This window comes from Notolepis coatsorum, assembly GCF_963971535.1.
Source record: "Notolepis coatsorum genome assembly, chromosome: 5".
Taxonomy (NCBI): Eukaryota; Metazoa; Chordata; class Actinopteri; order Aulopiformes; family Paralepididae; genus Notolepis; species Notolepis coatsorum.
The window spans coordinates 141,486,374-141,512,878 of NC_140169.1; the positions used below are offsets into that span (position 1 = coordinate 141,486,374).

At 44.9% G+C, this 26,505-nt stretch overlaps 1 protein-coding gene across 1 annotated transcript in view; it reads right to left on the reverse strand.

Moving 5' to 3' along the window:
* Positions 1 to 231: 231 nt before the first annotated feature.
* Positions 232 to 26,505, reverse strand: part of LOC311228395 (neuroglobin-like) — a gene marked incomplete at both ends in the record, with an annotated part of 64,823 nt that continues 38,549 nt past the window's right edge. Inside the window, one exon of the mRNA XM_084314302.1 lies at positions 232 to 354. Within this exon, the coding sequence (XP_084170428.1) occupies positions 232 to 354 (123 nt within the window). The remainder of the gene's footprint in view (positions 355 to 26,505) is intronic.

Here is a 26,505-nt window from a genome sequence, read left to right on the forward strand (position 1 = left end):
AAAATGTCCCTCTCGAAACTACATGGAGCAGCTTTAACCGCCCAGTAGGTGGCACTGTGAGCAAGTCTCGCCATGAATAGATATTATCCAAGTCTTATACAGTATGTGTTTCTGTTTCGATATTCAGCTGAAGCATGTCCAATAGTTCATAATGGATCTGTTATGGAGGGTTGAGCTTCCCCTCAGGACCCTCTCTGCTGGTATGGAGCTGTTATGGAGGGGGGGGGGGGGTTAGATCATGTTGAGCCTCCCCTCATGACCCTCTCTGCTGGTATTGGCCATAGCGTTCCTCTGTTTATCCTCCTCCTCCATGTAGCCTTTCTTCATGATGGTAGTGATGTACAGGAACAGCGTCTGAGAGGGTAAAGCAATTCAGAGTAAGGAAATAAATATGAACATCACAGTATACAGAAGGACTATTATCACATGGATACTGTATCAATTCAATTTCAATTTCCTGATGAATTGAAAATGGGGGACCCTGATGTAAACAAGACAAAAGTCTTTCTCTGGTCTGCATCCCCTTAACAATTGTGTGTATTGAGCCGTACTGTATTGTACCCATTCTGCAATCTGTTAATAAAGTTTTCAATCAATCAATCAATCAATCAATCAATCAATCAATCAATCAATCAATCAATCAATATCACCGTATTGGTTTAGGTTGGTAAAAATCATATGCTAGATAATCCAGTTCATGTGTTACAGCCACAGCCAGGGCTTTTCTCTCCCCTGTCGGGGACAGTGGCTCAGGAGGTAGAGCAGTCGTCTGGTAGTAGTCCGGAGGTTCCAGGTTTGATTCCCACTCCTCCCAGCGTGTCAAAGTGTCCTTGAGCAAGACACTTAACCCCTAATTGCTCCCGATGAGCAGGTTGGCAAGCTTGTTTCTCAGTTACAGTGGGTGCCAATATTGTCACAAGGAAAGATGAAATTACATACCTATAGGTTCCATCCTAGAGGCAAATCTTTCCTGTGACAAAATGGCATCCAATGTAATAAAAAAAAGTCAACCAACGAACTCGATTCTTGTACCGGATCTCCTCTCTGGTAAACAAGAATACCCTGAAGACTCTGGCAGGAGCACTCATTCAAGGGTACTACGACTATTGTTCTGAAGGATCAGATTAAACCGAATATATATATTTATTTATATATATATATTTAATTGTATTTGTATATCCCCTGATATCCCTTGTATATTCCTTGTACAATATGCATTGAATATCCCTTCTAGTCTACTGAACATCCCATAATAGTCTCCATTCTACCATTGGACGAGACCTTGGTGCCAGGTCGCCATACCCCTCAGACCAGGTTCAATCGTACCGCTCAACATGTATGGACAAGTCCTAGTTCCGCGTAGGAATATGTCTACCGCACCACTAATGGTACTATTTGTTCATAGTGCGTATATATACTGCGCTATTAAAGTAGAGCTTTCTTTTAGTCCAGTTCCTTACCCTCCAACAGAGTGACAGACGCAAAAGCCTCCCCGCGAACCACGTGTGGGCAGTAAGGCCAATTCGGCCCAGTATCGGCATTGAGACATCGTGTATATTAATATTTGAATAGTCATATTTGGCACTATATCGTCGAGTTGGACGTATTCTATTAAGCTAATAATAGTCTATTCATATGTAGTGCCTCGTGCGGTAAGAGTTCTATAGTAATCAGCACCCCCATCGTTTCGGGCATCAGCTGGACGCTTATCCAGGGTGGTTGACCCCACGGGAAGCTGCACCCGAGGAGCTCCAGGCCAAAGAGCGAGTGGACCTGTATATTGGATTATTCTACCGACGACGGCTAGCCTTCCCCGGCTTGGATTATGCTTTGAGTACTTTGATTATTCTATGGATAAAGGCCAACACTGCGGTGTGTTGGAAATACCCCCCCCGGAGAGGACGACAGGTGAGAAGACGCTCTACACGACGAGGTCGCCTCACGTCTCTCCATCGTGGACCGGAGGACGCCGGCCACAGAGAGTCCAACTGCTTTCATCTGTGGATCGAGGATCGCTGGGCACCGGGTCGCACGACTGTGGGCTCTCCCAGGATACCCTCGGCCAGACGGGATACAGCCAGACTCTACCCCCCCCCTCCAGCTGTCCTACAAGCAGTCGGAACCTTCCCCTAGTGTATCCAGCTATATAATCATTCAAGTATCATTGCTATTGTTCCCTAAATATTCCAGGTTGTATATTTGCTTCCTGCGCAATCAGAGATTGGACATTCGATATTGATCTACCTACGAATACTCATTTGCCATAAAAGTGCATACTATTTCAAATCATAAATGTAATTAAGTGATCGTTGTACATACGTTTTGCTATGTATTATTATTAAACGCAGACTTTCGACTTGGTACATTTGTGTTGGATCCGTTTCATCAGGTGGGAGTGTTTATCATAATTATTTATACCTAGTACTGGGTGGCCAGAGTCTAAAGTACAAGAGGTAGTGGTAGTAAGTATCATATCTAACAATACAGTCAGGGAATTGTACCCCTCAGTTACAATTGGTCCTTCGAGCCGGATGGTAATCAGTGTAATATTAATATAGTGTTATTAATATTAAAATGGCCTATGATGAACACTCCACGAAACGATCCTCCTAACCAACAACGCCCGCGGCGCAAACGACAGCTCCCTCAGTACCTAGAGGCTTACGCTGTCAGTCAACAACCTAGTCTTCTACCAACAGTAAACGCGGTAAAACTAGAAAGTAAAATTATGTCTAACCCTAACGACCAGGCTACCCCGACCATAGAGGCCCCTATGGGTTCTAACGTAACTGACCCAGCTCACGGTGGGGACCAGGGGGAACCAGACATGACTTTACACCCCGCCAATACCGAAGAAGTAGTCCCCGACGAGTCCCGGGAGGAAGACAACACTACCGAGAGAGAACTCGGCACGGAAGAAGATGAGGAGAGCACCGTGGAGATAGAGCTCCAAGACTCCGCACGGAGTACCCCAAGGGACGGCTCCCCTATACAACCGTCTTCTCCCAGCGAGGCAGAGAGGACACTACAGCAGGCATTCCTCGTCAGCCTGAAAGCCTCTACTGAACGCGATAGACTCCAGGGTGAACGCGATCGATTGCAGATACAGCAACGGAGCGAAGAAGAGCACATACGCCTGGAAATAAGACGCATTCAGATGGAAGAGAATATGGCAAGAGACCGGGCCGACGCCCAGCGCGCCGCCACCGGCGCCCAGAGAGAATCGGATCTCACCAAGCGCGAAGCCGAGCGCGACAGAGCACAAGCGCAACTAATAGAACAGCTGATCAGAAGGACAACACCCCCTCCCTCCACCAGAGGCTCCAGGAACTCGTCTAGACATCACTCCAGGGCGGCATCCCCTAGCCGAGTAAGCGACCCTGAACTTGACCAACAGACGAGGTTTATACCCCCCGCAGACCCCCTTCCCCAACCGGTCCAAGCGAGACCCAGCCACCGGGAAGGAGCAGCATACACTGCGGAGAGGCTAAATCAGAGACTACAAGCCCTGGATGACCTAACGGAAGACGAAGAGGAAGAGGAGGAGAACCACGCCCGACGACAGCACAGTACTCTACCGGACCAGGAGGTCCAGTACAGCCCAGGCTATACCCCCGCGGAGCTGCGCTACAGACCCCCGACGCTATTCACGGGTGAGCACGACGCACGACCCGCACCGAGGAACAGCACCTGGACCAGCGGGCCATGGTACACAGCCGGTACCAGCCCACGCCAAGGAGCAGGAGGAGACTCGCCTAGGAGGCCTCTCCCCCAACGCTCGCCGATGTATCAACAATCCGCGTCATACATTGGCACACCTATGGTACCAGACTTCACCCAGGAGAACCGGGCCCAGTATACGGAGCTCCGCATGTGTCTGGAGACAATGTTGGTGGATGTCATTGATGAACGCCATAAATACGCGATACTACTGAAGCATTTAAAGGTACCCCGCGCGCACAACATAGCGCTCGCCTACGCCACTTCCACGACCCCATACACCGCAGCGCTGGTAGCGTTGGACCAGAGATATGGACGTATATGGGATTACGTGATCCAGGAGATCAGGCACATCGACCGCCTACCCCCAGCAACAGACAATCGAGCACTGGACGACCTGTCCATCAGAGTGCAGTCCCTGGTAGGGATGCTGGGAGCGCAGAGGGAAAAGGGTAGGCATGAACTATACGCCAACTCAAATGTAGAGAGGATCTTGGAGAAGCTACCGCCCGCCCGACAGGAGCGCTTTAGGCGGCAGAGAGACGACCGAGACCCTAATGGCCCCGAACCGAACCTCCTCGATCTAGCCGACTTCCTGGCGAGGGAAGTCAGCAGCTTACGGCTAGATACATTCGGACGGAGCACCCCTGGCTCCAGAGAAGGAACCAGGAGACTAAATGATGGAAGAAGATCGGTGACTGTCATGCACCAATCGGAGTCAGTGCCAAGCAGTAGGAGCCACAGTACCCCCTCAAGAAAGGAGAAGTGGAAGATAGTGTGCCCCTACTGTGAGAAAGAACACTGGCTGTCACAATGTGACTCATTCCCCAAGATGAATGCGGAGGAAGCGAGTCAATGGATAAAGTCCAACAGACGCTGTTTTCGCTGTGCGCGATCACACATGGCAGCCGAATGCCGCTTAAAGAAAAAGTGCAGTCGGTGCGATGGAGCCCATCTGGACATACTCCACGACAGTAACAGACGGCGGCCCCCACCCGCACCATCAAGCAGCAAAGCAAGCGTCATGTACATCGACCCCGCCAGCAGCAGCGGAGCCAGAGTGCTCTTAAAGGTAGTCCGTGTGACATTGAGCTACCAGAATAAAGTCATGGACACTTACGCCGTCCTTGATGACGGGTCAGAGAAGACCCTTCTGCTCGCGTCCGCTGCGGCCCAGCTAGGGCTGCGGGGGAGCGAAAACCAAATGACAATTCGGACAATAAGAAGAGATTTGAAAACGATAAAGGGCGAGAATGTCTCATTCTCTATCGCAGCAAGCGGCCAGCCCGAGCGACGGTACAGGATTACAGACGCTTTCACCAGCCAAGAAATAGGACTCTCGCGGTACACATACCCCGTAGCCAAGCTGATGGAGAAATATGTACATCTACGCAAGCTACCGATCCCACTCATAGACGGTGCTACCCCGACACTGTTGATAGGCTCCGACCATGCAGACCTCATTGTCCCGATAGACCGGGTTCATACCGGACCCAGAGGCTGTCCTGCAGCAGTCGAGACCCGCCTAGGATGGACTCTCCAAGGCCCACTCGCCAAATCTCTCAACCGAACCACAGCCACTAGCTGTCTCCACTCCCGAGTCACAGAGGGAGACACCGCACTCCTGCAGCATGTAGAGAGGCTATGGACCTTAGAACAAATGCCCTCTAAGAACGAAAAGAAAGACATTCGCTCTAAAGACGACATCTACGCCATTAACCTCCTCGAGACGGGAACAAAGAGAGTCCCAGTCAGCGGCGTGTTGAGATACGCCACGCCACTCCTGCGGCGGGAAGGGATGCCTACCTTTCACGCAAAGAAAGACGCCACAGAGCGGTACCTACTAAACACAGAGCGGCGCTTAGCCAAGGACCCCGCCCAAGAAAGTGTATACCGCGCTGAGATTGAGAAGCTCATCACAGCGGGACACGTCACAAAGATTGACATTAAAGAGGCCGACCAGACGACTGAATCGTGGTACGTGCCCCACCACAAGGTTCATCACAACGGCAAAGACCGCATCGTGTTTAACTGCAGCTACCAGATCGGATCCCAAAATCTGAATAAAGAGCTATTGCCCGGTCCTACACTCGGCCCCTCCCTACTAGGCGTACTACTCCGCTTCCGCCAGGACAAGGTGGCTATCAGCGGGGATATCAAAGGGATGTTCCTGCAGGTGAGATTAGTAGAGGAGGACAAGCCCCTGTTGCGGTTCCTATGGAGAGAGAGGCCAGGAGATGAGCACCCAGCCATCTACCAATGGGAAGTCCTCCCTTTCGGAACTACATGCAGCCCATGCTGTGCTACATTTGCACTACAGAGACATGTCGCAGAGGACCCAGCAGCGGACGAAGAGGTCCGACACAGTGTGAAGAACAGCTTCTACGTAGATAACTGTCTACAAAGCGTTTCGACCCAGGAAGAAGCCGAGGCTCTCCTACATAAACTCCGCGCCTCTCTGATCAAAGGCGGCTTTGATCTCAGGCAGTGGGCCAGCAGCGATCCACACGTACTGCGCAGCCTCTCCTCCGAGGACAAGGCAGCGAGCAGCGAGACCTGGATGGCCACAATCCCAGGAGAAGCCCAAGAGATGACACTAGGACTAGTGTGGCGCTTCAAAACAGATTCGCTCCACTATAGACACAAACCCCTGACCACGGAGCAGGGAAGGTCGACGGCAATACCGACCACCAGACGGAGTGTGTACAGAACACTCGCCCGACAATATGACCCGTTAGGATGTATACTACCGTACACCACCAGGGCAAAGATGATTGTACGAGCATTGTGGGACAAGGACCAGGGCTGGGACGACCCCATTCCCGCACACCTTGCATCGACCAGGAGAGAGTGGGAGATGGAACTCCACTCACTCCCAGGCGTTTATATACGCCGAAGCTACTTCCCACCCACGGTGAGGCCAGAGACATGTAAAATGGATTTACACGTCTTCAGTGACGCCTCCGAGGTCGCCTACGGATCAGTAGCCTACTTGCGGGCCCAAGAAGAGGGGGGAGAGATCTACACAGCATTCATCCTCGCCCGCTCGAGAATAGCCCCACGCAAGCAACAGTCTATCCCACGTCTAGAGCTCTGCGCAGCCCTCGCAGGAGCGCATCTAGCCACGCTCATCCAACGTGAGCTCACCATTCCGGTGCATAGAACAATCCTGTGGTCAGATTCCACGACAGTACTCGCCTGGATCAAATCGGATTCATGCAAATACAAAGTCTTCGTGGGAGTCAGAGTCACTGAGATTCAAGAGTTAACCGGAGAGTTAACCGGAGAAGCAAACTGGCGCTATGTTGATACAAAACACAACCCAGCTGACGTCATCACCCGGGGAATGTCCCTAGATGACTTAACCCGTCATAACATCTACAGTGACGGACCAGCATTCCTCAAGCTCCCGGAAGGAGATTGGCCCACGCCCACCCCGAGGGAAGCAAGTGACGAGGAGGCTGAGAATAAGAAACCCATGTTCTGTGGATTGAGCACTGTTGTCTCCGCAGACCCCAACATAGACGATTGCATTACCATAGAGAGTGCGCAGCAACGGACATTCCTGCGGCACCACCCAGAGATTAAGTCCCCCGCTGATATGTCAGCAGCTGACTACGAGGAAGCAGGACTGCTTCTACTGCAACGAGCCCAGAGAGACTCGTTCCCCGATGAACTAGACTGTCTACAGGGAGGAAAGCCCGTCCCATCAGACAGCAGATTGATTCATCTGGCCCCCGAGAGTGACACACATACCCTCATCAGAGTGGGTGGTCGCCTGCGGAGAGCCCCCAATTTACCGGATGACATTAAGTACCCAATCGTATTGAACAGCCGACACAAGGTCACAGAGCTGATTATAAAGAAATACGACGAGGATGTACACCACGCAGGAGCAGAGAGAGTCTTCGCGGAAATCAGACGTCGTTACTGGATACTTCAAGGAAGAGAGGCGGTGCGACGCTTCCAGCGAACCTGTCTAGACTGCCGAAAGTGCCGCGCGCAGCCCAGCATACCACGGATGGCTGACCTACCTCCATGTCGCCTCCGACTCGGCGACAAGCCATTCCACTCAACAGGCATGGACTGTTTTGGCCCGCTGCACATAAAGAAAGGAAGAGGCACCGAGAAGCGGTGGGGTATTGTATTCAAATGCATGACCACCAGAGCGATACATATCGAGCTCCTTCCGACCATGAGCGCAGACTCATTCCTTATGGCCTTCCGAAGATTCACATCACGGAAAGGAAAACCGTCTACATTATTGTCCGATCACGGGACAAACTTCAAAGGCGGAGAAAGAGAGCTGAGGGAGAGCTTCCAAGCTATGGGCCCAGAACTTAAGACCCACCTCGCTCCAGCCCAGATTGACTTCCAATTCAACCCCCCAAACGCACCCCACTTCGGTGGAACTTGGGAACGAGAAGTACGTTCTATAAAGACAGCCCTGTACGCAGTACTTGGGGCCCAGACTGTGGCGGAAGAAGTCCTAATGACAGTCCTCACGGAGATTGAGGGAGTATTGAACTCCAAGCCCCTCGGTTACGTCTCCAGTGATGTAGCAGATGTCGACCCAGTCACCCCCAACACCCTCCTGATGGGGCGGCTAGATCCCGCGTTACCCCAGACAATGTACCGGCCTGAAGAAGCGAACGGCCGACGAATGTGGAGGTACAGCCAAGTATTAGCTGACAAGTTTTGGAGCAGTTTCCTACTGCACTACCTACCGTCTCTACAGACCCGCCAGAAGTGGGTAAAAGAGAGAGACAATTTGACGGAAGGAACAGTCGTCATGATTATTGACCAGTCACTACCCAGAGCTATGTGGCCGGCTGGCCGCGTAAGCAAAGTGATCACCGGTGCCGATGGCAAGGTCCGAGCAGCTGAAGTACTCGTCCAGGGGCGCATTTACACCCGTCCTGTGGCGAGGGTCATAGAACTGCCCCGACTCCCAGACACAATCGATGATGACCATGACCCTATGACTTTGTGAGTTGACTGACCCTTACAGCGAACCCTTGCGGCTGTTCTGAAGGATCAGATTAAACCGAATATATATATTTATTTATATATATATATTTAATTGTATTTGTATATCCCCTGATATCCCTTGTATATTCCTTGTACAATATGCATTGAATATCCCTTCTAGTCTACTGAACATCCCATAATAGTCTCCATTCTACCATTGGACGAGACCTTGGTGCCAGGTCGCCATACCCCTCAGACCAGGTTCAATCGTACCGCTCAACATGTATGGACAAGTCCTAGTTCCGCGTAGGAATATGTCTACCGCACCACTAATGGTACTATTTGTTCATAGTGCGTATATATACTGCGCTATTAAAGTAGAGCTTTCTTTTAGTCCAGTTCCTTACCCTCCAACAGAGTGACAGACGCAAAAGCCTCCCCGCGAACCACGTGTGGGCAGTAAGGCCAATTCGGCCCAGTATCGGCATTGAGACATCGTGTATATTAATATTTGAATAGTCATATTTGGCACTATATCGTCGAGTTGGACGTATTCTATTAAGCTAATAATAGTCTATTCATATGTAGTGCCTCGTGCGGTAAGAGTTCTATAGTAATCAGCACCCCCATCGTTTCGGGCATCAGCTGGACGCTTATCCAGGGTGGTTGACCCCACGGGAAGCTGCACCCGAGGAGCTCCAGGCCAAAGAGCGAGTGGACCTGTATATTGGATTATTCTACCGACGACGGCTAGCCTTCCCCGGCTTGGATTATGCTTTGAGTACTTTGATTATTCTATGGATAAAGGCCAACACTGCGGTGTGTTGGAAATACCCCCCCCGGAGAGGACGACAGGTGAGAAGACGCTCTACACGACGAGGTCGCCTCACGTCTCTCCATCGTGGACCGGAGGACGCCGGCCACAGAGAGTCCAACTGCTTTCATCTGTGGATCGAGGATCGCTGGGCACCGGGTCGCACGACTGTGGGCTCTCCCAGGATACCCTCGGCCAGACGGGATACAGCCAGGCTCTACCCCCCCCCCCTCCAGCTGTCCTACAAGCAGTCGGAACCTTCCCCTAGTGTATCCAGCTATATAATCATTCAAGTATCATTGCTATTGTTCCCTAAATATTCCAGGTTGTATATTTGCTTCCTGCGCAATCAGAGATTGGACATTCGATATTGATCTACCTACGAATACTCATTTGCCATAAAAGTGCATACTATTTCAAATCATAAATGTAATTAAGTGATCGTTGTACATACCTTTTGCTATGTATTATTATTAAACGCAGACTTTCGACTTGGTACATTTGTGTTGGATCCGTTTCATCAGGTGGGAGTGTTTATCATAATTATTTATACCTAGTACTGGGTGGCCAGAGTCTAAAGTACAAGAGGTAGTGGTAGTAAGTATCATATCTAACCATACAGTCAGGGAATTGTACCCCTCAGTTACAACTATGCTTGCACCTCGTGGTACCAAAGCACCTCAAAGGCGCTAAAAACAAAATTACAAACATCACAAAACAAACTGGTCAGACTACTGCTTGACCTTACTCCTAGAACCCACCTCACCCCTGCCCACTTTGACAACCTAGGATGGCTTAGAGTAGACGACAGAGTACAGCAACTTGCAATGGGCCTGGTCTACAAGATACACTACACGACCAAGGTACCCAGAGCTAAAAACTAACCGCTGTGTGTACCGCTAAAAACATTGAGTGTCGTTGCATGCCGAATAAAAGACCTCTGCAACAGGTCCTGCATTATACCCATGTACATGTCAATATACTTCCCAAAGGTCAGTGAATACCACGACCACAACACCAGAGGGAGCTCCACAAATCATGTGAAACCCAGATTCGGCTCAAACAAGGGACTAAACATCAAACAAATTACTTTTAGATGTCCCAAGGTCTAGGCAAAAAACAAAAGATGACCGAGCTTTTGCAGTGGCTGCCCCTAAACTATGGAACAGTCTTCCACTACAAATTAGGTCTGCTCAGACCCTAGAGAATTTTAAGGCTCAGCTAAAGACTCACCTATTTTCTTTGGCATTTTGAGGTTTAGTAAGCCATACATCCCTGGTTGTGTCGTGATTGTTTTAATGTATTAAATAATAATAATAATAATAATAATAATAATAATAATAATAATAATAATAATAATAATAATAATAATAATAATAATAATAATAATAATAATAATAATAATAATAATAATAATAATAATAATAATAATAATAATAATAATAATAATAATAATAATAATAATAATAATAATAATAATAATAATAATAATAATAATAATAATAATAATAATAATAATAATAATAATAATAATAATAATAATAATAATAATAATAATAATAATAATAATAATAATAATAATAATAATAATAATAATAATAAATGGGATTTTAAGAGAGAAGCGCCTTTCTCAGACTCAAGGACACTGTACAAGAAAAGGGTCGAAAAAAAGAGAAATTTAGAAAAAATTTAAGATAAAAAATAAAAATGATGAATATTATGTGTATAGTAATAACAACAGGAAAAAGCAAATAAGATAAATAAAAAAAAGGAAGCAAGGTGCTGTCCAATTGGATGAAGTGGTTGAAACAAAAACAAACAAACAACAAAACAAAACAACGGGATCTGTGGCTTCTGATTTTTCCAGCTTCTGATTTTGTGTATACTGTATTTTGTATTTTTTTTGTATTTCTTAGTTTTTATATTGTTTTAATGTGTGTATACCGTATTTTGTATTTTTTTGTATTTCTCAGTTTTATATTGTATTTTTAGTATTTCTCTGTGTTATATTGTGAAGCACTTTGTTACAACTTCGGTTGGTTTTAAATGTGCTATATAAATAAAGTTGACCTTGACCTTAAACACGTTTCGCAATTATGCCACATCAATGTGGAACGCCCTACCCACAGCTGTAAAGGAATGTGAATCACTACCCACTTTCAAAACCACTCTCAAAGAGCACCTACGGGAGGCTGCAATTCGAAACTGACCCCTCGAAACTGTAAATGTCCTAACCCAACCCCCTCCAATGTACAGTAAATGTCCTAACCCAATAATACACGAGACCCTCTTCTTGGGACCAAGTAAGGTTTCGTCGATAATCCAATGTACAGTTACCCCCCCCCCCCCCCCCCACCTACCCAACCCCCTCCAACAAATCATGTTAAACCCAGATTCGGCTCAAACAAGGGACTAAACACGTTTCGCAATTATGCCACATCAATGTGGAACGCCCTACCTAAAGCTGTAAAGGAATGTGAATCACTACCCACTTTCAAAACCACTCTCAAAGAACACCTACGGGAGACTGCAATTCGAAACTGGCCGCTGTAAATGTCCTAACCCAACCCCCTCCAATGTATAGTAAATTACCTAGTATGGTTGTCAATATTCCAATGTACAGTTTTGCTTGTACAGTTGTACAGTGTCCCCCCCCCCCCCCCCTCCTACCCAACCCCACCCAACCTCCTCCAATGTACAGTGTAGGCGCCGTAATGGAGGTCTCTTTATTATGATTCAGTATTCTAGTTTTGTTGTATTATTAGTTGTACTGTCACTTTAGGTGGTGGGCGTGCTCACGGGGGTGTGGCGCTAATGGGAGCGTCTTATGGAATTTCATTCATTTTCACGTTGACAGTTCACAGAGGTTGACAGCTCACGGAGAGAGGGGGTGAGAGTTAGGAGAGCATATTATCTTTTGACCGCAATAACGCAATACCGCAAAGTGCAAATCGTATTTTGTTTGTCTCATGATGAAGCGAAAGAATAAATGCCTTAAAAGTATTTCCTGGACGTGGAACGGAGTTATTTCATGTCGCGCGTCAATTGTTTGAACTCCATCGCTCAGCCCCTCGGCACTATCTGTCTATGACAGCCTACTGCCGCAACATACAGTTTTTATGTCAAATGTATATACTCTCTTTTCTGGACTCTTTTTGTATCACAAACAGTACTGTATTTGCAAATCTGGTATGTCATACATGTATAGATGTAGCAGTACTGTCTATCTGTATGTCATGTATGTCATACATGTCCTGATGAATTGAAAATGGGGGACCCTGATGTAAACAAGACGAAAGTCTTTCTCTGGTCTGCATCCCCTTAACAATTGTGTGTATTGAGCTGTACTGTATTGTACCCATTCTGCAATCTGTTCATAAAGTTTTCAATCAATCAATCAATGTAGTCCCCCCCCCCCCCCCACCCACCTACCCAACCCCCCTCCACCACACCCATAGATATATATAGAACAGACCACACCTACCTACCAACCTCCTCCAATGTACAGCTTCTTCGTCAAATGTATATATTTTTTAGACTATTTTTGTATCACAAACAGTACTGTATTTGTAAATCTGGTATGTCATAAATGTATAGATGTAGCAGTACTGTCTAGTAGCCTATGTCATGTATGTCATATAGGCCTACGTATGTTATGATGAATTGAAAATGGGGGACCCTGATGTAAACAAGACGAAAGTCTTTATCTCATCCCCTTAACAACTGTGTGTATTGAGCTGTACTGTATAGTACCCATTTTGCAATCTGTTAATAAAGTTTTCAATCAAGAGTCGTGAATAACGGTGCTAAAACCTAGCAACGTTACAGTACTGTATTTCCGCTAGATGAACGTGAACGCGCCAGGTTGTATTATTATTATTATTATTATTATTATTATTATTATTATTATTATTATTATTATTATTATTATTATTATTATTATTATTATTATTAGACTCCTTTTGTATCACAAACAGTACTGTATTTGTAAATCTGGTGTGCCAGGTTGTCAAAAGTGTGCCAGGTTGTATTATGTCTTGCACGAAAACCCACCGGTAAACAGGCCTAATTATAAAGCGGAAAACCACCTAATCTGGCGAGATGCTTCCAGCTGCAGCTCCGGAGACCAGCGCTTACAAGCCCCCGCACATACAAGCCCGCACATAGCAACCCCTCGCTTCCATTGGCTGATTTTGGTCACGTGATTTTGGGTCACGTTGCACTGCGGGATTGATTGATTGATTGATTGATTGAAAACTTTATTAACAGATTGCCGTATGATTTGGGTCACGTTGCACTGCGGGATTGATTGATTGATTGATTGATTGATTCATTGATTCATTGATTCATTGATTCATTGATTGATTGATTGAAAACTTTATTAACAGATTGATTGATTGATTGAAAACTTTATTAACAGATTGCCGAATGGGTACACGTGACCACAGGCCCTGATTGATTGATTGAAAACTTTATTAACAGATTGTAGAATGGGTACACGTGACCTGACCGATTGATTGATTGATTGATTGATTGATTGATTGAAAACTTTATTAACAGATTGCAGAATGGGTACAGTGACCGATTGATTGATTGATTGATTGATTGATTGATTGATTGATTGATTGATTGATTGAAAACTTTATTAACAGATTGCAGAATGCAGTACAGCTCAATACACACAATTGTTAAGGGGATGCAGACCATGCAGTACTGTTACATTTGTGACATACAGTAAATATATACAAGGGGGAGGGAACTGTACATTTATGATGAATTGAAAATGGGGGACCCTGATGTAAACAAGACGGAAGTCTTTCTCTGGTCTGCATCCCCTTAACAATTGTGTGTATTGAGCTGTACTGCAGATATATTTCAATTGCCTTACTTATTTACATAAGTATTATAGGCCTACAGCAGTATTGTACAGACAGTCTGTGTGAAGTCTGTGTGGTTCTCCAGCTGCACAAAGGCAGAGCAAGAGGCTCTACAGAGGGTGGTGATGATAAAGCCATGATAAAGACCTTCAATCAGCTGAAGGGGAATCCCTCCAAGCTGCTGTCAGCGCTACACACCTTCGGCCGCTCTGGTATCAGCCATGCATCAAAACGTGCACACGCACTCAGGCGAGTCGCTAACCGTGCTGGGCCAAGTATAGCGGCTCAACCCACCTCTGTTGCCCGTCGTAAAATGAAGCTCGGGGGTCGACGACGGCTCGCTGCGGGGAGGCCGAAGAAAAGTGTGGTGAGCACAGACCATCGCTATAGTTTCCCAACAGGAGTAAAGTCTGGAACGCACCACAGCCTGTCACAAGCAGTAGAGATGTGTCGTAGCAATCCGAAGTGACATTGACCACCAATAAAGACCCAGTGCCTCATCCGTAGCTAATATTGCACTACCACAGGACCTAGCATGTCCTACCATGCTCTGTAAATAACTTATGTACATATACCGATATGCCCTACTCTGTTTACTTGTTTTATTGCACAATGTCGTTCTATTGGATTCTATTATATGTTATTACTATTGTATTATGCACATCTTTGCGGGCACGACCACCCGCATTTAATTTTTTTTTTTTTTTTTGATATTTTTTGCACAAATCTCTCCAATATTCAAAACATCTCTTTCCACATCACCATATGCAACTTCCAAGATTTGCCTTTTTCTTTTTTGTAAGAACATACAAAACATGTAAAGGACTCATACAAATACATTAACAACTCAAGTTCAAGTTCAAGTTCTTTAATAGTTGTCATACAGAAGTACAGAATACTTTCATACAAAATGCTTCTTACTGTTACGCTCCAGAGACTGTGCTAGACAAGATAGTATCAAATAACATAATAACATAATATAGCATGAATTTAGAAGAAGAAAATGAGGTCACAGTGTTCGGTAAGCGTCCCAGACACATGTAGGTGTGCATGATAGCATGCATGCATGTGTGTCTCCAACATATGTATGTGGGTACGTGTATTGATTGATTGATTGATTGAATTGATTGATTGATTGATTGAAAAGTTTATTAACAGATTGCAGAATGGGTACAACTGACATGGAAAATAAAAAAGACTTACGAAAAAAAGAAAAATACTATACTATACATTGTGCGTATACATCCCTGATATATATACTTTGCATGTAGACCGATCTACCTGCGAGCAGGTATGTGCTGCATCCTCTATCGGGATGCCACCCTTCTCCATATTGCATGTGAGAGAAAGCGTCCCAGACACATGTAGGTGTGCATGATAGCATGCATGCATGTGTGTCTCCAACATATGTATGTGGGTACGTGTATTGATTGATTGATTGAATTGATTGATTGATTGATTGAAAAGTTTATTAACAGATTGCAGAATGGGTACAGTACAGTACATCTCAATACATACAATTGTTAAGGGGATGCAGACCAGAGAAAGACTTTCATCTTGTTTACATCAGGGTCCCCCATTTTCAATTCATCATAACATATATGACATACATGACATACAGATAGACAGTACTGCTACATCTATACATTTATGACATATCAGATTTGCAAATACAGTACTGTTTGTGATACAAAAGTGTCCAGAAAAGGAGTGTATATACATTTGGCGTAGAAACTGTACATTGGAGGAGGTTGGTGGGGTGGGGTTGGGTGGGTTGGGTGAGGGCTGTGTACGTAAGCATGTGTACATGCCTCACATGTGTGTGTGTGTGCATCTTCCAGGTATGCGACTGTACTCCTATCTCTTGTGTGTGTCTCGTATCCATGTGTGCCTCCGCCCCCTATGTGAGTGTATATCTCAGGTGTGCATATATATGTGCGTCTCAGCTACGTATGTGTGTGTCTCCTATGTACAACATGTATATCCCCCATATGTGTCAGTGAGAGCCTATACCTCAACTATGTGTATATGTAGGTGTGTGTATGCCTATTTCCTATAAGTGAGTATGTGCATGTATGTGTGCCCCTGACATGTATAACTTAGCCTTGTGCATATGAGTGTGTGTAAACCTATTATGTACACATACGAATATGTGTATCCTAGATACTTGTATGCGGCTAAACATGCACATATGAGAGTGTGATAGAGACAGTGACCATTCCATAGATATACCATCCGGACATAAAATCCATGTACATACATATATAACACATTATAAAGTACAAGTACCATCAGATCAGATCCCCTTTTTCATATTCATCCTTGATATCATTGTAACCCCACCTTAATCATTTGTCCCCAGACCGTTCAGTCAGGTGTAGAAAACTGTCCCATAAACGTGTATGCAAATAAACAACTTGTGACAAATAAAACTCTTGACTTGACCACCAGCCTCTCTATCTAAATGTTATATTGTTAACTGTCTAGTTAGGCATTAACTGTGTTAATCTAAATGTTATATTGTTAACTGTCTAGTTAAGGCATTAACTGGGTTAATTAATCTAAATGTTATATTGTTAACTGTCTAGTTAAGGCATTAACTGGGTTAAGTGGGGAGTGCGTCATGGTACAGTTTCAGTAAGTGGGGAGTGTAAACAAGTTGAACGCGTCACGTGAAATAACGTTACGTGAATAAACATATAACGTTACAATGTACAGTTTCTGACAGCTGGCTGTGTTGTGAAATGTGCATAACGTTATGAATAAACCGCGAAGTCACGCGAAATAACGTTATAAACGCGAATCTGGTAGTATATTTATTTGTATCTTCTTGAGATGATAACATTAACATCCGCATTTTACCGCATGGCGAGCTAAACCAATCAGAGAGGGGCTTCGCTCAACCAATCAAAGAGGGGGCTGCAGAAATGGAGCCCAACCAATCAGAGAGGCGTCTGCAGAACTTCAGCCATTGGGTGGGACCCAAATCACGTGACCAAAATCAGCCAATGGAAGCGAGGGGTTGCTATGTGCGGGCTTGTATGTGCGGGGGCTTGTAAGCGCTGGTCTCCGGAGCTGCAGCTGCATACTATTGAATCTGGCAACATCGAGCTTCCTTGTCACGCGTACGCGCCTGTCACCCCTGGCTGTCGCACTAACAAACGCGTCATCACAACAACAATGTGGAGCTGGCGTTATATTTCATGTAAGTGGTGCGAGTTCTTCTGTCATGTGTTTTGGTTTCAAACGAAAAACAAACTATCAAAACGTACACGATAGACCAAATTGAATTTATTATTATTATTATTAATAGCGCGAGCTTTGTTGCCAGGTTACCACCAGACGACAACACATTGTGTAAACACTACAGCATGGCATCAACGGAGACGGACAACATATTATCGAAGAGGACAGAAGAGTACGAAAATGGACACAAAGTAGTAAAACCACCGTCTAAAGTTCGCAAAAAGGTTTCTAAACAATGTTATATGCATCTCACGTCCGTTCGGAAAGAACGTGTACAAGATTTTACGCAGACACGATGGGATAGATATAGATACTGCGTCGAACGGTGGCTTAACGTGTCGCACGAGAATGGTGTCATTGCGGAGACATACAGACATTGTTTAGAGATCGAGTTTGCCAATGTCCCTGGAGATGCTGGGTTTCACGCTACTTGCTATAGGCGTTTTATCGACAAAAAGCGCTTGGATGCAGCTGAGAAACGGGCCCGAGCGTGTTCTGCAGCTCAAGACGTGGATGCAAAGGAGTCTGAATTTCTAAGATATGATTCTACATGGCTTCTTTCTCTGAAGAAAAAACGACCCAGGACAAGCCTACCAGCTTTTGCCGACCATGTACCTCCAGTGTTGTGCATAATTTGCAAGAAAACGGACAAGTTTGTGCATGTGAAAGGCAGACGCAAGAGGGACCATCTATCACTGGCTCAAACCTTGACTGCAGGTATGAGAAATAAGCCTAGCTAACACTAATAAGGAAAAATACACTATTTGATGCTGTGCTGATTGATTGAAGGTGCTCTTTGAGAGCGGTTTTGAAGGAGGGTAGGGATTCACATTCCTTCACGGTTGTGGGTAGGGCGTTTAGGCCCTTGTTGTGCCGAATCTGGGTTGAACATGATTTGTGGAGCTCCCTCTGGTGTTGTGGTCGTGGAATTCACTGACATTTGGGAAGTATGTCGACATGTACATGGGTACCTTAGTGGTGTAGTGTATCTTGTAGACCAGGCCCATTGCAAGTTGCTGTACTCTGTCGTCTACTCTAAGCCATCCTACTCCTAGGTTGTCAAAGTGGGCAGGGGTGAGGTGGGTTTTATGAGTAAGGCCCAGCAGTAGTCTGACCAGTTTGTTTTGTGATGTGTGTAGCCTTGTTTTTAGGGCCTTTGATGTGCTTTGGTACCATGAGGTGCAATGAGAGACAGTCTAGCTGTGTTTTTATAGTTTACATTAACTAGCATTCTAGTTTTCTTCAGATACTGTATGCCATCTCGTTTTACAGTGCTGTTTATGTAGCTCTGCTAGTTCATAGTGATGTTTAAAGTATGTTAGCTTTCAGAACCAATGCTTGTGTTACCCCCCCCCCCCCCTGGGGGGTGAGTGAAGCCACAGGCCTGCTTGTTGAGTTAATGATCAAATAAAATAAAATAAATTCTCAGTCACACTCATGTCATTTTCCAATTTTATTTAAAGGCCTGTTGCTGAAATGTGCCCAGGTGAAGCAAGACACCAGCATTCTTTTGCATATCCAAGAAAAAGACTGTGTGGCCTTGGAGGTGCGATATCACACAACCTGTTACAGAGAGTACACCAGATTCTTGAGGCCTCAATCAACTGCAACAGCTACTGGGACTTTGGAAGAAACGGAAGCAGAGTGAGTTATTAATATTATACCATGAGCAATTCTTAATTCCTGCATATTGCACATTTTAAAAGTAAAGCTTGACCACCTATTCTGTTTGTCTGTAGCAATTATGACTGCCCAACCATTGGCACATCATTCATTAAAGGGGAACTATTTTACTATTCCTAGCACTATTTGGGCAACTTTAAACAATTCCTGTCAGTCTATTGAAGACATCTGTACGTTTAAAAAAAAAAAATGCATTGGTTTATATTTCTAATCAAGTACTCAAACCCATCATTTTTCAGCCACAAGAAATCAGGTGTTATGGCCTGGCTCCGCCCATAAGCACTTTGAGTGACAGTCAGTCGAGAGAGAGAGAGAGAGAGAGAGAGGGGGTGTAGACAGACAGACACCCTATGTCTATACGTTGTGTTAGTTTGCTGCTGCTATGAGAGAGAGAGAGAGAGAGAGAGAGAGAGAGAGAGAGAGAAAAAAAAAAAAGTAAACACTCTGCGTGTCCTCCCGGGAGAGGGAGCCGGGAGGACACGCAGTGTTACAGTTCTCTCTCTCTCGGTTCGGGAGCTCGTTTACAGTTCTCTCGGTTCGGGAGCATGAGCTGTAGCGCAGCACGGTGGTGGACTTCCTCGAGAGGGAGAGGGAGACACGCAGAGCGTTTACAGTTCTCTCTCGGTTCGGGAGCATGAGCTGTAGCGCAGCACGGTGGTGGACTTCACTTCCTCGAGAGGGAGAGGGAGACACGCAGAGCGTTTACAGTTCTCTGCTTCTCTCGCTCGGCGGGCAGCTAGAGGGGGCGGGTGTTATTATGCAAATGCACCATATGACGTCCCATATAGGCAAATTTTCAGATGACTCACTTGAGGGAGGGACATTTTTGTCAGGGGAGAATTGGAAGAATGCGCCAAATCGAGAATTAGAGACATAGATCCTATTACTATAAGTCCACATAGCTAGAAAATAACCCTAAACACTGGAAAAGGTCATTTATAAGATAGTTCCCCTTTAAGTGTGTGTGTGTGTGTGTGTATCAGAAACAACCCACAGTTTGATGTCAGCAGCTACAGCATCTTCTGTGAGAAGACAGCCACTACAGAAAGGAGTTTCTTCCTTCAAAGGTCCCCTAGCATCCCTGTAGAACAGTACCAAACAGTCTAAAAGACAAGGGTCACAGAATTTAATTCATCATGAAAGCATTCCATTGCAGGCGGAGCCCTACAGCAGGGCTATTCAACTAAATTGTTCAGGGGGCCACATTGTCAGAAACCCAAGGGGCCAGGGGCCGGACTGCCACGGCGCCTCCCCGTGCTATGAATATATGTACACTTGACACAACACGCAACCACATTTTCACAACCTTTATTTAACTACATTGCAGAAGTAGTATACTTTTCAAAAAAAGTGCTTCATTTATGTGCCACATCTGCAACATCTCCTGCAAAAAGTGCTTCATTTATGACTGTGCAACAACTGCAACATCTCCTCTTCAACATTTCAATATAAAAATAAAATAAAAAACAAACAAGTGCATGATGTGCATCTGAACATTCTAACATCAACACTTGAACAAAAAAACACATTTATAGTGCATCTGAGCTTATGAAAAAGTGCTTCATGTCTGTGCAACAACAGCAAATCACAGCATCTTATTAGCACTTATTGTCGACTCTTAACTCTCAAACATCAGGGGGGTGGGGGGCAGACAGGCCTAGCCTACATACACACATCTAATGAGAGTGATTGCACTTCTTTGACTGGGCAATGGCAGAGAAAGAGGGTTCATAGGAAGTGAGGGCTACCCGCAAACAGTGATGCAAATGCTCATTTGTCAAGGAGGCATGGTTGCTTGTTTTAATGGCATTCATGTGAGAGAAACTGGATTCACAGGTGTTGAGCCAAACATTGTTAGCACAGATATTGCCAGCGTTTTTATTTTGGGGAATGTCTTCACACGAATACACTTTATCCAAAATGTTGTGGTGGATTCATTCTCAAGTGCCTGCTTCAGAGCAGATGATGCTTGCATGTCAATTATTTCAAGTTGCAGGAGACCTTCATCAATGTGAAGCGATGCAAGGAACTCTTGTCCTTTTGTGGAAATAGCAGCTACATTGGCAAATGGGTTGCTCACAAAATGCATCAATTCTCAAATTCATCAAATCGACTTGCAAAGTTTTCCCTCAATTTATCAATTAAATCTGTCATTAATTGAGTGACTTTTGGCTCAATTGTGCGTGTTAACGTTGACATGAAAAGAAAAAAGTGTAATCATGTAATCTTTGGCGGGCCGGTCAGAATCATCCCGCGGGCCGGATCTGGCCCGCGGGCCGCCAGTTGAATAGCCCTGCCCTACAGGCTTAGCACAGTGTCTGTTGCACAAACTGAACTGCCGTATGTTTCAGTGAAGTCCATAGATGCTGAAAAATAAGATAAGATATTCCTTTATTGATCCCCTTGGGGAAATTCAGGCATCATAGCAGCATGGGGGAGGGGAGGTACAGCCAGGTAGTAAAAACAAGCAGTGTAGAAAATATAACAAATCAATATAATTAACTAACTAACTGAAGTATACAGTATTCACATAAGGTGCATAAGGTAGTGTTATTGTCCTTTTTAGGTTCCTAGTAGTTGTAGTTGGATGTCTGGCAGCAGTCCCTGCCCACTGTTGTGGAGCCTGATGGCTGCTGGTATGAAGGACTGGCCAAGGTGGTTACTTGAGTGTCGGGGAGCGTATGAGTCTGTGACTGAACGTGCTTCTCATCTTGACTAGAGGGGGTGGGAGGGATTCTCCAGGATAGCAAAATGCACTATCCCAAGCTGGACTGGTTTCCTTTCCATACATTGCTTCAAGGTGCTAGCACTTCCAGTCATTGAGGCTTCACCTACACAGATGTCCACAGTAAATACCATTCTGAAGCGAAGTATCAAAGTCGCAGATCAGCTGGAACTGGACCATGTAGTGTTAGTTTTCGATCAAGCCATATATGCAGCGGATCCACTGGAAAGATGATGACTTAACAAAGTGTCTAGTGATTAGACTAGGTGAGTTTCCATGTCCTACCTGAGCATTCTAGGAAAAAGATTTGGAGATGCAGGACTGCAAGACATACTCATAGAATCTGAAGTTGTTGCCCCAGGATCCATCAATGGGGTGATCAGTGGTCATAACTACAACCACAGCATAAGGGCACACAAACTTATGTATGAGAGTCTGCAGCGCATTCGATTTCTCGCCTTATTAGACTCTAGAGCTGCCGCGGTATCGGTATTACCGCGGTATCGCTGTTACATCATGCCCACCGCAGCTGGGCTGAATACCGGCATCACCGCTGTTTTTTATTATATTATTATTATTATTACGCTCTCGTTGGGCTTGCGGCTCTGCAGATATACCCTACTTCTCTGTCGAGATTCCAAGCGACCCTATTGGGTACCAGAAAAGTCACATGAAACACTGCAGACCACAGATTGGTCAGAAGAGATACGCGAAGTGCTTTTACTTCCTGAATCTCAGCCATGAGCCATTGATCAGAGCTCAGTCACAACACGGCTAATAGTACGTTAGCTCCCACCGGAGACCGGAGTGGATTGCCGTCGCTCCTCAGGGAACGAGGCATAATGATTTTACTGCAACGAAATGTTATAATAAAAGCCCTTCGTTCTATACACTTGTCTGATTGAAAACTTTATTAACAGACCGCAGAATGGGTACAACTCGGCACGCTCTGAGCAAAGAAAGGAACTTAGATATTAATTTAGTAACGCTTGCCTTGCTATGGTCCGGTAAATACGAACGTGTAACTATACTAACGTTAATGCCACAAATCGAATGCCTTTGTAATCATAAGTAGTAACGTTATAAGAAGAAAGGGTCGGGGGGGTAACCGGCGGGCGCGCCGCTACCACTCCTGCCCGCGACACCTAGTGAACGGCGCACGACCAGAGGGGAGACTTCGAATCCGTGTTTCACTTTTAATAACGAATGCGTGCTTGCCGAATCCCAAACAATATTCATGCTGCAAAGTCATCCTCTAAAGATAGACATTTAGACTAGAGGCAGGCTATATGCTATAAAGAGTAGACTACTACTAAAAAAAAATGCATTCAAACTTTTTTTTTTTTTTTTTTATGTAAAAACCGCGGCGGTAGGAAATATTTTGCAAATTTGTGCGGTAAGGAAATAATCAATACCGCGGCAGCTCTATTAGACTCTTTGCCACACAAGAGCGACTTCGGTTACTGAGGAGCGCTCTATAACTTAAATTAATTATTATTTTTATTAAGAGAAAAACAAGTATATGGATGTGATCAGTGATATCACATGTGCATTCCCAGAGAGAGCAATGTGTGCAAATGAGACATTTGACAATGTGCTCAAATTATGCCGCTTTTGTTCAAAGGAAAAGTGCAGAAAACCCAATGTTTGCTTTCTGGAGTTCATACATCGACATGGACCATGGTGCAAATACTCTGTTTGTGAGGGCAACACGAGAATCTGACTGGCAGCTACACCTCTCCACATTGCGCCTGATGATGGCCTGGTTCTTTGCTTACGATCGTGTGAATTATGCAAGGTATTTATACTGGCTGGAAATGGTCAATTTGCCCCTCACACATCCTTCTTGCCACAATGAGCTCAGTGTTATAATGCAGGACTTGCTCAGAGGTCTTTAATTGGCATGCAATTATCCTCAACACACACACACCGGAACACACACGCATGTATTGTCTCTGTAGGATCGCCGATGCGATTCGTCTCTGCGATTAACCCAAACCCTGTCGTCCTTCCCCCCCAAGGGCAGCCGGGAGCAGACAGGCGTCAACGTGAGCCACGCCAGGGGACCAATCCAAGTGCTCCTGCCCGTCTTCGTCAAGGACGCCACAGCGTTAGCGATCTGTTGTTGTGCATGTTTTTCCATTGGGTTTATCTTATCAGGGGGGAAACCCTTGCGAGCATGGGGGGAGAACATGCAAACTCCACACAGAAAAGCCTGGGAGATAACCCACCTGGGTACCTGGCATCATGGAAACCTGGTCCCCAAGCGGGAATCGAACCCTGGACCTTCTTGCTGTGAGGCGACAGTGTTAACCACTACACCACCGTGCCGCGTGTTAAAGGCCAGTGGACGGTCCAATGTCAAAGTGACCATGGATTCTCCTCCATAGCTTGTGACCAGGCTATTGAGCAAACATGCAACAGAGATTCCAAGACAAAGGGTGGTTGGATCGGGATAACACCAAATCAAGACGCGGCCTATCGCTGGATATTGTTGCAACATAGCAAGACGATGTGAGTCAATGGCTGGTAAATCTCCTGAAATACGAAAATGTAAGGACCTTGACAGCACCCATATCCATGCTGAGGAAAAGGCTGTGACTGGAATAATTTCCACCATAGATTCCATGCTGAATCCTTTTGAAACACACCAATATTCAAGCTGCTGCGGTCAGGCAGGCGCCTCCGCATACACGCAGCAAGAACAGAGAGACTCAGGCTCAGCTTCTTCCCCCAGGCCATCAGAACATTGAACACTGATCTCTCCACACACAAGCACACATTCTGCAATCTCTCACACACAAACACACCATAGGTCACTTTAAACACATAAGAAAAGGTCACTTTAAAGGAAAGAAAAAAGGTCACTTTAAAGGGCAAAAAAATCATAACTGGATGTTTTTGTATAGTGTAGGTAGTATAGCATACACTATTATGCGATAGTGACATAGAGTATAACTGTATATTGTATAGTAGTAAGTAGGGTTGGGCACCGAGAACCGGTTCTAATAGGAACCGGTTCCTAACTTCCGGTTCTGGAACCAGAAGTAACATATTTGCATTTCGATTCTTAATTTCGATTCTTAAAATTCTTTACTTTGTTAATTAATACCCTAGTTACAGTACAGCAACCAAATTAAACTGTATCAAGTCAACTGACAATGTGAATAGTATGGGGGAAAAAATTAAAGATAAAAAAATAAATAAAAATCTCCTGCGAAATAAGCTGTGACTGTTTTGACCTGCACCTCAAAGAATCGGAATCGAGAATCGTTCAAATCCAAACGATGCCCAACCCTAGTAGTAGAGAAAATATGGAAGAGCTACTTACTAACATAGAGCAAAAGGTTACATTCATTTGTGGCGACTTTAATATCAATATTTTAAACCCAGACAAAAAAACGAATATAGATGATTTTACATCAACCATGCATAGCCTAGGCCAGGGGTTCCCAAACTTTTCAGGCCGGGACCCAGAAAATAAGGCGTCAGAGAGCCGCGGCCCAATGCACATCGTCTGGCCTTTTTTTTTTTTTTTTTTGCCAGCTGACCGATTTTTTAAGCCAAATATCACTTCAATCCTATTAAGTTAGTTCAAGTTAGTTATTCATTTATATGTGCTATTTATGAGAGGGCTAACTTGTTGCAAAATAATAATGATAATAATAATAGCCTCATTAAAATACTATTGTTGCTTCGGTTGTTTTCAGCGTTTTATGTGCATAATCTGTTATTTAGTTTGAAATGTTCGTTGAAATAAGTAGATTTTTCGTTTTTGTTTATTTATTAAGTTAATATAAATTTTCAAACGACTCAGTTCAGTGAGGGTGAATATTGTGAGAGGAGAATTGGAAGAATGCGCCAATATGAGAATTTTGAGACATAGATCATATTAATATAAGTTCACATAGCTAGGAAACAATGCTAAACACTCAAAAAGGCCATTTATAAGATAGTTCCTCTTTAAGTTAATATAAAACCATATAGTCACATTTTAGAATACAATAGAATAGAATTTTAGAATACAACTAGAAACACTGTCCTGGCCTGCTTCTAAGTTCAGTGACCTGACAAAAAAAAAAAAAAAAATTTTTAAATCATCTCGCGGCCCATCCGTGGCTGCTCGCGGCCCACCTTTGGGTCGCGACCCCGACTTTGGGAACCACTGGCCTAGGCCTCTTCCCGATAATTAATAAGCCTAGCAGAATAACCTCTCATTCTGCTACTTTGATCGATAACATTTTCACTGATGTTATAAATAATAGAATTGTGTGCGGACTGCTGACAAATGATATAACGGATCACTTACCAGTTTTTGTAATAATAGAAGATAATAATCAGCCAAAGAGGGAATCTCAGAAAATGTGTAATAAAAGGCACCTTTCAGAGGACTCAATAGGGGCACTCAAAAGGGAACTGGCTCTCCAGCAATGGGTTGAGGTGTTTGAAGCAACTGATGTGGACTCAGC